This window comes from Micromesistius poutassou (assembly GCF_964030765.1).
Source record: "Micromesistius poutassou genome assembly, chromosome: 20".
Lineage (NCBI taxonomy): Eukaryota > Metazoa > Chordata > Actinopteri > Gadiformes > Gadidae > Micromesistius > Micromesistius poutassou.
Window position 1 is genome coordinate 8,228,325 of NC_140290.1, and position 14,573 is coordinate 8,242,897.

Consider the following 14,573-nt stretch of genomic DNA (forward strand, 5'->3'; position numbering starts at 1 on the left):
TTATCGCGGACGTGGACATTGTGAGTTCAGTCTGAAGACCTAAAAGGCGTACACACACACACACACACACACACACACACACACACACACACACACACACACACACACACACACACACACACACACACACACACACACACACACACACACACACACACACACACCCTACAGCTGCACACCGCCTCTCTCACACGGTGCCCCCTCCCACCTCGCACACACCTTGAAATTATATTTGCTTATCTTATCGGGCGAGCCCCCCCCCCCACACTGCCCTACCATTTGTCAGTCACTCTGACAGCCGCATAAAGGCCTCTCTCACCGCCCTGAGGAGCCACAAAGGAAGGCGAAACGCAACACGGAAACGTTTAGAGAGGCAGAGAAAGCGGCGCGGTGCGGCCGGCTTGTGAAATCACAGCGCGGCCCCCCCGCCTCACAGTGACTCACGGTGTAGCACGCACGCACGCACACGTGACAGTTACAGGTGTACACGCACGTGTGTGTGTGTGTGTTTCACCTCGTCAGTTACACGTGTACATACACACATGCACGCATGCAAACGTGTGCGTGTTTCACCTCGTCAGTTACACGTGTACGCACGCACGCACGCACGCAAGCACACGGCTACGCACGTACATGTACGTGTGTATTTGATGTCGTCAGTCACACACGCATTAGGGCTGTCAACGAATATTCTAAATTTGAATATATATTCGAATAGTTTTTAAAATCAGACATTCAAAGGTGAAAATTTATATTCAAATGTGGAAAAACACACAGCGGCTGCCACGGGTGAATCACTAAATCAATGAATGAAGCCTGCCATATTTGGGACAAGAGTCAGGACCTTAAATTGCTTGCACAAAACTCTTGATCAGCACTCAGCATTTGTTCATTGTTGAGTGAGGTCTGCGGTCTTGGCCATTAGTTCATTGAGGCCTACTTATTTTTGTGTAGGTAATATGTTGTCAAATATGTTTAAACTTAAATAAACTACCTATACAAGTAGTTATGTCTCGTTGTATTAGTTTGTCCTGTTATTGACGTAATGCGCGTCATTGACATAATGCGCAAATATAGATATTCGAATAATTAGAATATATGTGGGGTTTTTTTTGAGCGAATTTTCAAACGTCACTTTTGAGCACTTTTGACAGCCCTCACACGCATACACGCAAACTGGCGACTGCATGAATTCTTCTGGGACTCATTGGGAGACGTTTTGCTTGCCAGGCCATTGTTGCCGGGGAGCGTAATGGGAAGACTGGTGGGGGGGGGGGGGATTTTTAATTTGTTATGATGATGATGTGGGGGAGGGGGGGGTGGATGGATATATTAATCTGATGCAACGGGGGAGTAACGGTGCGGGAGGCAGAGCAGTGCGTCCGTCTGCCGGGGAGACGGGGAGCAGCAGGAGGGTGGACGGTGTGGGCCCGCACCTCCCACACCGGGTAGTGTCTGAGAGGGTGAGGACGCTCTCCGGCTGGGCTCTGGCCCGCGCACACACACACGTACACACACATGTACACACACATGTACACACCCACGTGCACACGTAAGCCCAGGTATTTAGATAGCACACACACGCCCGCTCAGGTATTTAGATAGCAAGCACACACACACAAATGCGCAGGTATTCAGATAGCATACACACACACACTCGGTCAGATGTTCAGATAGCACACAGACGCTTACTCACACATGTGTTTATGCAGAGTTACTTGGAAACACACACAAAAAAAACCACTGATGCACAAGACGCACACACAAACACACTCTGATAGACTCACACACACAAACACACACTCACTTATCAAGACATGCATAAATAGCGAGCCTCACATACTGTGTGTGTGTGTGTGTGTGTGTGTGTGTGTGTGTGTGTGTGTGTGTGTGTGTGTGTGTGTGTGTGTGTGTGTGTGTGTGTGTGTGTGTGTGTGTGTGTGTGTGTGTGTGTGGCGCTGGTTCTCAGATTGATGTTTATGTGTGGTCCGGGCCCACGGCTGGACTGTTTATATCCCCTGAGCCATCTGGGCGGCAGCCAGCCAGTCTGCCTCTGGGAGACCATCAGGGTGTCACGCCCAGGGGGGACAGGCAGGGGGCAGCACTGGGCACAGTGGTGGTGGAGTGTGTGGGCCTGGTTGAACCCAGGTAATGACTTGATCGCTGTGTGATGACACTCTGACCCAAATACACTATTCACTGCGAGATGTAGCTCATATCACGCTATTTAAACATTACGAAAGAATGACCCTCTTTAGCAAGGGGTAATGGAGTTGTTTTAATTCATCAGGGCTTAGCACTCGCAGTACACACATGCAAGGCAGCAGGCGGAACAGCGCGCAGGGCCGCCCTGTCCCGGATGAGACGCTGTTTATGAGGAGTGCATCTCCTCCCTGAGGTCTCTCAGCTAGCCTCCGCAGGTGAGGGTCAGTAGGTCAAGTGATGCAGCGAGCGAGACGCTCTAAATAGAGCGAGCGGTCTCTCAAGGCGACCCGTCAAGGTGGTTCCGCTCGGAGCTCAGCCAGACAAACGGACATTTCTTCGTTTTCCTTTTCATTCACACACCGCACATCTCGTGTCGGCGGAGCCGTCTCGGAAAGAAACACGGATTTTGTTTTTTTTCTCTCCCTCTTTAATTGATTCGGATTTCATTTGTCTCTCTCTCTCCTCGGGTTCGGGGTCCCCGTTGTCGTTTGGCGTCTGCGGCGCCGCTCCGCTGATTGACTGCGGGACTATAAATTGTCCTCATTGTTTCTGTTCCACTTAAGGGGATCAGCAGAGGGGACGGGGGTTGTAATTACCCCCAGAGTCCTGTTAAAAATGACATTCCTAATAGACGCTTTCAGACCTCGCTTTTGATTGGTCTGCGGTCAGAACAAGGCCGCTGTAATTGGGAGGGGGGGGGGGGGTGGCTTGGGGGTTTTGAACGCTGCTGGAGTTCTGAGATGGAGGGGGCCCCCCATGTGTGTGTGAGATTGGGGAACAGAACAGGCTTTCGGTCTCATGTTAGAATCTGGCTGTGTGTGTGTGTGTGTGTGTGTGTGTGTGTGTGTGTGTGTGTGTGTGTGTGTGTGTGTGTGTGTGTGTGTGTGTGTGTGTGTGTGTGTGTGTGTGTGTGTGTGTGTGTGTGTGTGTGTGTGTGTGTGTGTGTGTTGGTAGTTCTCTCTGAGTTGCAGCCTTCACTGCAATCTCTGTGTCTCTCTGTCTCTCTCTCTGTCTCATATTTCCTCCCCTTGTATCTGGCCTCACCTTGCTCCACACGTTCACCTGGTCAGAGTTACTCTGGTATTTTCTCTGGCCCGTGCACAACTCACGCCTTTGTTTTTAAAAAGGACGAGACGGACCACCAAACCTTCCCTGCACCTCTGTGACCCCGGGTGACCCCCACAGCCTGGTTCCTATTGACCCCCTGACCCCGGGCCTGGCCAGTAAATGAGCTCCATTAAGCTAATGAGGCTGGTGGACAGCACCAGAGTGGACCAATGTGGCATCGCTCCACCACTGTTTGTTAGTTCAGAGGGACTAGCATTTACCGTGCCACCCGAGATAGGGGTGTGTGTGTGTGTGTGTGTGTGTGTGTGTGTGTGTGTGTGTGTGTGTGTGTGTGTGTGTGTGTGTGTGTGTGTGTGTGTGTGTGTGTGTGTGTGTGTGTGTGTGTGTGTGTGTGTGTGTGTGTGACTCAGACTATGCATGTGTGTCTGCGACCCTTGTATACATACAGCACATGCATGCATACACGGGAAGTGGCCAAGTCTAGCCACTAGCTAAAACCTCCAACATGTTTGCGGCGGCGGCGTTGCGAACGCCCTTCCCCTCAACCCCCCCTCTCCAGATCCATCATAACAAGCGGGCTGTGCAGCTGTGAGCCCAGCGTCGACCGAGCCAGATATGGCCTTGGAGCCGCCAGCAGGCGACCGACCGCTGGAAGCACGGAGCTAATCCGAGCCCATTATCCTGGCCGCCCCGGTGTCGCAACACACACACACACACACACACTCGCGTGTTTTTATGCCGGTCCCGGCGCACTGTAGCAAAGTGAAACTCTAATCCTGCGTCCCCCACCGAGTGGATTCCTAGATGGAGCTCTGCGCCGGGCTGCTCGCGGTGCTGGTGGATCGCGCCAGCGGTGCACTTGACAGTGAGAGGCCCAGAGTGGTGCTTCTGAGCCGTGTGTGTGTGTGTGTGTGTGTGTGTGTGTGTGTGTGTGTGTGTGTGTGTGTGTGTGTGTGTGTGTGTGTGTGTGTGTAATGACATCTCTGTTAGAGAAGCCAAGCCAAGCTTAGCTACTGTGTCACTGAGGTATCAGCCCTCACACACACACACACACTTAACTCTGACCAAGCGAGTGTTTCACAATTCTGTTGAGTTGTGTGTGCGCTTGCTTGTGAGTCACAAAGCTCAAGTATCTGCTATCTAATTGACGGGCAGTTGTACAGTAATCCTGCCCCCTCCCCCCCCCCCCCCCCCCCCCCCCCTCCCTCTTTGTTGAAACTCATAAACGCTTCTGTGAGGGCCCCTGCACTTCACACGCCCACGCCCCGGGCCCATGAGTCAGCAGCACGCGGCGGCACACGGCTCCAAAGGTCCGCCGACAGATGATGTCTTGTGCTGCTTCTCTAATCCACCTCATCCGTCCATGTGAGATCGGAGGTCTGTGATTACGCCTCCACCTCCCTGGGTGTGTGTGTCTTTGAGTGTGTGGGTGTGTGTCTGTGTGTGTGTGTGCGGTTGCTCCAGGCAGACTAATGCCGGTGATAATTGTATTGACGCGATCAGTCACAACGGGTAAATCGTCCTGGCGTCCCCCATTCCCCGGCTGTGTTGCCTTTAATAATAAACATTGTCCCAATGAAAATATAATGAACCATTGCGCTCGTCGCATTTGCAACGGCATCGATTTAGTAATAAAGCACCCTGGGACATCATAAACTGCCTCTGTTTCCTCGCTCGTAAAAAGCTCTGATTAAATAACGATGCCGGGGCATTGTAGAGTTGACCAGGAGTAGCGTTTAGTGGACTGATACGAACGAACGCTTGAGTGGCGTTTGAAAGTGCACAGTGGAAGCGGCATGCGTGTCTTTGGTGGACGTCTCCTTTGTCTCCACCTCGATGCCTCTTGACGCTAGCTGAACACTCAGTGGCTCTGCCTCCTTCAGGCGAACCGCCCGGCAGGTCGCCGGTTCAAAACCCAACGTGACCTCGTGCCGAGCCTCTCGCGTGTCGGCCTCCTCACAGCCTGAAACGGTTTAAAAGTGGAAGATCATGTGGGACATTGGGGCAAGGCTAAGTGCTAGTGCGGCGCGGTCCAGTCGATACGGATGGGCATCTTGCACTAGCTTTAGCCTCTACTCCTGTGGAGCTGGAGGTCAAACAGGTGTGACCACGGGAGGTCAAAGCGCCCAGAGGTCAAAGCACACGCTGCAAAGTCGACACACACGTAGGACACAGGGTGTGTGAAGTAGAGAGAGATAAGGGGGAGAGAGAGAGGGAGAGACTGACTGAGGAAGGCCAGAAGCCGGCAATGCAAGTGTGCATCGGAGCTACGCTGGGACTTAAGGATTGCTCTACAGCACACGCCGCTGAGCGAGCCATCCTTGTAAATAATGCAGATTGCGTCGCATTTCCACCGTGGTCATTTATTTTGAGAGGCCGTTGGACTCTGTGTACCAAACGCTGAATAAAGGAAGAAGGAGTGATAGTAGAGAGAAGAGAAAATGTGGGAGGGAAAAAAGAGATCGGGCCGATACGTTTTTCAGACCTCCAGTTGAACCGCCAACCACCAGTATTACACCTCGGGTTCACCCGTGTGGCTGTTGTTCTTTCTTCTTCTTCTGTGGTTTCTGGTCTCACGAGAGGTGGTGGAGCGGCACGTTTCCCTCATGATTTACAGCTGGACGCTCAACGTCAGAGACTCGGGTTTCAATCCAAACAGGATTGTGTTGTTCATTCACGCACGCCCACGAGCCAACCGCTTGCACGCTGATTTATCAGCACAACATTATGAGCTTTAATAACACTTTACGACCTTTCGTGAGAGTGGTTTTGTGCATTTGCGGATGTGTGTGCGCGTGTGCGCTCATGCATGTAAAGGTGCATGAATAATTGCGTGTGTTTGGCTTTCCATCACAGACCATGTTTAGTGACCAAACACGTGTTCATCTAGAATCCATCTTTCACAAAGTGTGTCAAGTGTTTGAGATCGAATGTGTTACAATGAACTCCAGGATGTACTGCAGCATGTGTAGTGTAATTGTGACGTTGTTGCAACCAGCAGTGTTTTCTTGGCCTAGGAAACGGGTTCTGCATAGCAAAAGTTGCCTTCTCAATTATTAATCAAAAAGAGGTTGTGCAGATTTTATCTCTTTTGATTCAGTTCCAAGTTTAAGATCAAGCAATGTTTTGTTTTTGGTTGGGAAACACTTTTCCCTTTTCAACTCCTCCATGTTTTGCTCTTGGAGGAGAGTGTACCTACAGTCTAGCCACAAGTTTCCAACACCCTGTGATGCTTTGTGCAAATTTTGGGCTTCACTACCGGTTACTACGAGATCTATGTAAACAATCGCCGTCTGTCATTCATTCATTCCTGATTTCAACCAATCATTTTGTTTTGTCCGGTTGTAAGTACATCCTCGAACGGCACACGTTGTTCCCAAGCTTTTTAAAGCCATAATTGTGTTCAGCGACAGAGCCACTATATACAGTGATGTGATTAGCCTGCCAGCTGATCAACTAAAAACACAGCTGAGGCGTGTGGGCGGCCGGAAGTGTGGCCCACATTTCCCCAGTAACCACCCCAGGAAACTTGTGGATAGTTGTCTATTATAAAACTCCATGTTGAGTTCATGGAGGACAAGAGTCCTGTGCCTACAGTCTATTGTTGTCTCTTAATCAGCTCCTCCATGTTTAGCTCTTGGAGCACAGAGCCCTGAACGTGCTGACTGCGGTTCTCTGTACATCAACGCTCCTCCCCCTCTCCCCCCAGGTTCCCCGGCCCTCCCCAGCCACATGGCCTACTTCGGCAGCTCTCAGGACGAGGAGGACATGGAGGACAGCGTAAGGGAGACGCGGGAGGAGCCCACCAGGAGGAGCCATCACCACGGCAACGGCCCCTACGCCTCCTACGGCTCCTCCTCCTCCTGCCAGTCCACCCCTCGCAAGGGCAAGACCCCGGGCAGACAGCCCCTCAACGGACACGGTGAGGACGGCCCCCGAGACATGCAAGGCACAAAAGAAACACAAACACACACTGACGCACACAAAACGCATACAAACACACACACACACACACACACACACACACACACACACACACACACACACACTAATGTGCGCTCGCGCACACAGGTGCAAAATGTCAACTGGAATATTTGTGGGATTCTAAGGACAATTATTGCGTCTGAAGATGAGACAGCTGCTGGGTGCTGCTCTGTATTCTAGTTGCTCTCGTAAGAGGAGGAGGGGGAGGGGGCGGTGGTGGTGGTGGCGGCGGAGCGGGCTCTGCATCTCATCCCAGTACTCTTCCACCCCAATTAACAAGTCTTTTCTGAAGCCTTAACAAGGTGTTTACGCACGCACGGCAACAGCTGGCCCAGCCCCAACCGGCACAAACGTACACGCACCCACCCACCCACCCACCCACGCACGCACACACCCACACACGGGCGTGCACGCACGCACATAAACACGCGCGTGCATGCCCGTGGGCCGGCAGAGAAGGCATTTAATGCATGGATGCCCCGTGCCATGCGTCTGCATACAGATACGTGCCTCTCGGGCCCCCTCTGTGGCCCCTGTCGATGTGAGGGATTAATAATGAATGTATAACTTCACACGCAGCGCCGCCAGTCCACTCCCAAACTTGGTAAAGTAAACAAGATATACTAGTGCACGAACCCACGCACACACACACACGCGCGTACTCACACACGTACACAACCACTTTAACACTCCCTCCTTTATTCCCTGAATCTTCCGGCCCTCCTTCCCGCAGTCTCCATTACACCCATACATCATGCCCCCCCCCCCCCCACCCCGCGCGCTTGCTCCCCCGACCTCTCTGACATCCTCCCCCCCTCCCCCCCGCCCCCTAGAATAGTGGAGGCGTGAACTCGATGCTCTGCTCCCATGTCAAGAGAGGGACCGGGGGGGGAGAGAGATAATAGGAGAGAGGGGGAGATAATGGGAGAGAGGGGGAGATAATGGGAGAGAAGGGGAGAACAGGAGGGGGAGAGGGGGAGAACAGGAGGGGGAGAGGGGGAGAACAGGAGGGAGAGGTGGAGGGCAGGCTCACCCCGTGCTGAACGCTGAACTCCCGGAGAACTCTTTGACACCCGACACCCCGTGGAGAAACCTACCACGGGCGCATTGTGGGCCTCCGCCGCCACACATGAAGCCCGACACAGGCAGCGGCACGCACACGCACGCACGCGTATGTGGGTCTGCACGTGTGTGTGTGTGTGTGTGTGTGTGTGCGCACACCCGCGTTCACGTCGGGTTCTATGTGCGTGTCTCTTATCAGCTCCTACCTAGTGTGTTTGTGAGAGCGGGGCTTCTCTCACGCCACAGTGTGCTCAGTGAATGGATAAATTGATATTGGAACAGGGGAGCTCTTCAGCGCAACACAGATACCACGCTGCTAGGATACGCCGGTGACTAGGCGCGCGCGCGCGCGCGCGCGCGCGCGCACACACACACACACACACACACACACACACACACACACACACACACATTGAACACACACACACACACACACATTGAGCACACACACACACACACATTGAGCACACACACACACACACACACACACATTGAACACACACACACACACACATTGAGCACACACATTGAGCACACACACACACACATTGAGCACACACATTGAGCACGCAGACGCAAACACACAGAGCTTCAAGTACACAGTAGTGTCGCCTGCAGCGTGGGCCTATAGGGTTGTGTTGGTCATCGGGACATTCTGCTGTAGCCGGGTACCAGTCCTGCCCACTCAAGGGCAGGACTGCTGGTGGGAGCGGGAGGAAGAGGAGAAAGGACCGCAGGATGAGGAGGAGGTTAGGGCGGTCAACCGTTCAGAATGATGTGTTGATGGAGAGAGGAGGAGGAGGAGGGAGAGAGAAGTGGAGATGGACGAGGGACTCTTTATGTCTCTCTGGAGCTCTTTCTCTCTCTCTCTCTCGTTCTCTCGTTCTCTCATTCTCTCTCTCTCTCTCGTTCTCTCTCTCTCTCGTTCTCTCTCTCTCTCGTTCTCTCTCTGGAGCGCTCTCTCTCTCTCGTTCTCTCTCTCTGGAGCGCTCTCTCTCTCGTTCTCTCTCTCTGGAGCGCTCTCTGGAGCTCTTTCTCTCTTTCTCCTTGGAGGTCTCTCTCCCTCTGGAGCTCTGCCATGTTCCATGTTGACACAGCTAAATTAAACCTCTTTTATTGGGCTCTCAGGCTCCTCCCCCCTCGCCTAGCAGCAGGATTGCTCTCCCATATTTCATTCAGCCAGAGGGCCCAGAGAACCTTGGCCACGCGCTTGTGGTCATGAGTACACAAACACACACAAACTCTCTCACACACACACACACACACGTGTATGTATAAACACCCGTGCATATGGAACAGAGACACACACCCAACCCTATGTGGACGTATAATTCAGAAGGCACGCATGCACGCGCTCTCTCGCAGACCCCCCTCGCTCAGCTTTTTATAGTGTGTTCCCTAATGCGGGGGCATTAGCTTATGTGCGCGCACGATCCACTTGACCGCTGTGGTCTGGGTCCCCACACAGCGCGGCCTATTGATGCTGCGGCAGTAGGGCCAGCGCCCAGCTCTGAGGGGGAGAGGGAGGGAGAACGCCGTGTTAATTGGCCTGGCTCAGGCCTCCGCCGCGTCGCTCGCCGGTTCGTCTGGCCCCCGAGGAGCGCGCCGCCGCCCGGTACCTTTTCCATCGCCGGGCGGGCTCAATCGCAGCCATTGAAAAGTGGCGACGTAAAGAGTTGGTCGCGCACGAACACACACAGACGTACTCGTGTACACACACACACACACACACACACACACACACACACACACACACACACACACACACACACACACACACACACACACACACACACACACACACACACACACACACACACACACACACACACTCGTGCGCACTGTCTGTTACAAACTCTTACTTACACACGTACACTCTTACACACACGCACGCACACTCTTACACGCACTCTCTCACACACAGCCGTACACTTATTCCCACAAAAAGCGATTCCCACACAAACACACTGATTCCCATGAAAGTGCAAGCACACATATTCCCACGCACACACACTTACACGTATACACTCTTTCCCATACACACACTCACCCGTCTACAGCCACACACACACTCACACACACACAGACACACACACTCTTACCCACACACACACACTCACACACACACACTCTCTCTTTCCCATACACACACTCACAGTAAATCATGCATACTTGGGTGACCGGTGGCGTCCGCCTCAGCCACTCGCTCTCCCCCCTCTCTCTCCCCTGCCCTCCCTCGCTCTCTCTCTGAGTGTGTGTGTGTGTGTGTGTGTGTGTGTGTGTGTGTGTGTGTGTGTGTGTGTGTGTGTGTGTGTGTGTGTGTGTGTGTGTGTGTGTGTGTGTGTGTGTGTGTGTGTGTGTGTGTGGCTTGTTCCCGCTCCACCTCCCCACTTGTGTCCGTGCCAGGGGTCTGTGGGAGCCGCTCTGCACTACAGGGGCCTGCGTTGTGGGACCCCTGTCCTCCCACAGGGGGCCCCCACCGCGTGGGTCAACAGTAGCCTGGAAGAGGTGGATGGAGCCGCTCCGCTGTGCCTTCGCTTTTCTTTGCAGGGCTGTAATTTATCACCCCAGAGTGGGCTGGGACCTCATGCTGCGGCTGGGGGGGGGGGGGGGGGGGGGGGGTTGGAGGTGGAGGTGGTTTATGATGACGACGTGCAGGCTTGGGCTGCCCCGTTGGGTTCGGTGTTGACAGCCGCGTCGCCCTGAGCCTTAAATCCTTCCCTCTAATTAACGCCTTTCTCTATTTACTCTTCGGTAAATAAAAATATATATATTTTTGAAGATTTATTTTTGAAGTTTTTATCCTTTTTTTTATTGTAGAGTTAGTAAGACAGGAAGGTATGGGAGCGAGAGGGGACCACGGGCAGAAATCGAACGCCGGTTGCTGTGGTAAGGACGTGGCCTTAATGGTACGCTCTCTACCCGGTGAACCGCCGGGTCGCGCCTACTCTAGCTTGTGAGGCAACTTTGTTGATTTTGATGAGCATGCTGCAAAGGAACAGGTTGAGATTTGGTCCCTTGCTCAAGGGTGCCGGCAGGTAGTCAGTGTGGACGTTGGGGGATCAAACCCGGTATCTTTCTGTCTGAGAGTGGAGCAGCGTAGCCACTACGCTACAGGCTCCACGTCGCAGCAGATGGGGCAAACCGCACCGATAGACAGTCGAGATGAAGAGGATTTGTCGTGCCGTTAACTGTGCTAATCACCAAAGCCAGGGATAGAGAACGTTTGATATACGGCGAGGTTCACTATCTTTTAATAAATGCGTGAGACTGTTATTGATCTGAGTCTTTAAAGGGGCGGCTTGGAGTCATAATCTGATGATTTGTATGCTCGTAGATTTTATTTAAGAAGATACACCAGGCTTTTCTGTCGGATGCGTGTAGGCTATAATATCGTGTGTCGGGCCATACCACAGTTTGGATAAAGTTTTAAGTAGATACACCAGGCTTTTCTGTCTGATCCGTGTAGGCTATAATATCCTGTGTTGGGCCATACCACAGTATTGAAAACGGCTATCCAATACCCATTTACGTTCAGAAGGAACGGAAGGATCCGGTTTTGTTTCCCCATTAGTGAGAACTATTTGGTTTCTGTAATGGGTGGAGAAAGAGGCTTCCCATGTCACTGATGTCCCCTGCTGAATCCTGCCACATACCATCCCCTCCCATTAGGACTATTATAGTGCATTTATAGATTTTAACATCTATATTAGCTAGAGGAGGTTTGAGGTTCATCTCTTATTTATCCAAAGTTATTGGTAAATCTATAAATACACTAAGACAACTATGGAGGGTATGGGATTTGACAAAAGCAGGGGGGGAAATGCATGGTCATGGTTGATATTATCAAACACAGGTTCAATAATGAACAACTATACCACGTTTTTCGTTCCTTAGATAACTAAATATTCAACTATCATATATGTATGTTATCAAATTATACTTTTATAATTTTGATTTATTGATGTAAAGATGCGACAAACAAACATTAGCTATGCTACATTAATCTGCATTAACGGCGGTTTATAGTTCCATTACCAGCCTTTACAAGGAGAAAGGCAATGCAATGCCTTGATACATTGTTAACAGTGCAGTTTATACATTGTTTACAGTGCAGTTTATACATTGTTTACAGTGCAGTTTATACATTGTTTACAGTGCAGTTTATACATTGTTTACAGTGCAGTTTATACATTGTTTACAGTGCAGTTTATACATTGTTAACAGTGCAGTTTATACATTGTTTACAATGCTGAGGTCATGTGACCCCAGTAGCTCATGGTCACCCAGCGGTCTATTGCCCCCTCGCTGTGATCTGCAGCCAACATACAGCTCCAGAAACACAATCAACACTCACTCGACTGACACTGAAGCCACGTCTCTCCTCCCTGCTCATCCCCCACCGCTCCCGTCCGCCCCTCCTCCACACCCTAACCCCTTCTCCCTTCTCCTCTCCCCACCCCCCCCCCAGTGTTCAACGGCCACGGGAAGGCGGGCACCAGGGAGAGCCCGCGGGGGCCCAAGGCCGGGTCCGTCCGCCGTGAGCCGCTACGCCCGCCCCCCCCGCCGCCGCCGCCCCCCCTCCTGAGGGAGCGCAGCGAGCGGGCGGAGGCGCGGGAGCACGCCCGGGAGCAGCACGCCCGGGAGCAGCAGGCCCTGGCCAGGAGCTCCAACGGGCTGTCGGCCAGGGGGAGGGCCGCCGAGGAGCTCCGCAAGCAGGTACGTCCCGCCGGGAAGTAAACACACGTATGTGTGGTCAGAGTCCTGGCTAGTGTGTTGCTATGTTGATCAAAAAAAACAAACGCTTCTGCACTCTTATTCAGGCGTGTGCCACTGAAACACACTTACTTACTTACTCACTTACTCACTCACTTACTTACTTACTTTGTGGAGCAGGGAGAGATGGGGCTTGTAGTTCACCTGAACCACAGGGAGAGATGGGGCTTGTAGTTCACCTGAACCACAGGGAGAGATGGGGCTTGTAGTTCACCTGAACCACAGGGAGAGATGGGGCTTGTAGTTCACCTGAACCACAGGGAGAGATGGGGCTTGTAGTTCACCTGAACCACAGGGAGAGATGGGGCTTGTAGTTTACCTGAACCACAGGGAGAGATCGGATTTGTAGTTCACTTGCCCCACAGGGAGAGAGACTTGTAATTTCCAAAGACACGAATGACCCCATTATAATGTATTTTATAGTAGTATTGTATAGTATTAAAAGTTATGATGAATACTCAATAGGGCATGCAAATAATTACAACTAATGATTTAACAGTGTTCGGCTGAACATACACTCATGCACGCTGGTGCATATGTGAGTTCACACATGTAGTAGAAATTGATTGGTGTGTGAACGTATTATTCACAGTAAACAGGTTATGTCTTCATGTGAAGGCTCTGGTGTAATACACACTCGCTTGAGATTACAACCTCCACAAAAACAATTAGAGCCTGATGTTGTTGTTTAAGTTTAAATTCAGGATCCGTCAGCCCCCTTGTGGTGTTCATAAATCAGATAAACGTTGGTTAAACCTAGATCATGGGGAGATTAGGAGACTATGGTCAGTCCTGCTTACCTTTATCGCTGGGGTTCCCTCTTAACTTCTCCTTTCTACTCTCTCTCCTCCTCTCTCCTCTCGTGTCTTCCTCATCTCTCCCCTCTCTCCTCCCCTGTCTATGGTCTCGATGTGAGAGCAATGAGTGTGTTTGGGCTCGCTATGACTGCTGCGGCTATATTTAGAACTGCTGGCTAGGAACTCTCCAAGATGGTGCTACTCGCTATGCTGCTCTCAGCCTCTCAACGAGTGCTTGTGCTTGTGTGCGCGTGCGTGTTTGTGTTCGAGGGGGCGGTGAAGTTGGCTCAACTTTGAAAACTAGTGTTCGACAATCCCATTAGCTAATCAAAAGTCAGTTACTCAAGATATATACCCTCTCTCTCACACTCTTTGAGAGCGTGTGAGAGAGGGTATTTTCTCTCACTCCCGCTCACCTCCTTTCTCTCTCGCTGCTTCTCCAAACCGGGAGCTCTGTAGTCGTGGATGTTGAGGTGCTCATGGCTAGCTGATGCTACACTGGGCTGCAGGCGTTTGAAGTGTCCTCTGCTATCTAATTTAAGCAACATTGTATCTCCACGAGCCGACCTACCAAGACAAACAACTCCCTCGCTCACACGTCCTCTTGTACCAGTTTTCTTTCTGTTTACCCTCCCCCGTTCTGCACACTCAAAACTGGCCTGTTTCTTTGTCTGCCTCTCC

General features: G+C 51.8%; 1 protein-coding gene across 1 annotated transcript in view; it reads left to right on the top strand.

The window, feature by feature from the left end:
* The window catches only part of LOC311365323 (protein Jumonji-like), a gene marked incomplete at its 5' end in the record, with an annotated part of 76,301 nt that overhangs the window by 42,290 nt on the left and 19,438 nt on the right, over nt 1-14,573 (top strand). The window contains 2 exons of the mRNA XM_084484836.1: nt 6,983-7,195; nt 12,791-13,038. Of these exons, the coding sequence (XP_084340962.1) occupies nt 6,983-7,195; nt 12,791-13,038 (461 nt within the window). The remainder of the gene's footprint in view (nt 1-6,982; nt 7,196-12,790; nt 13,039-14,573) is intronic.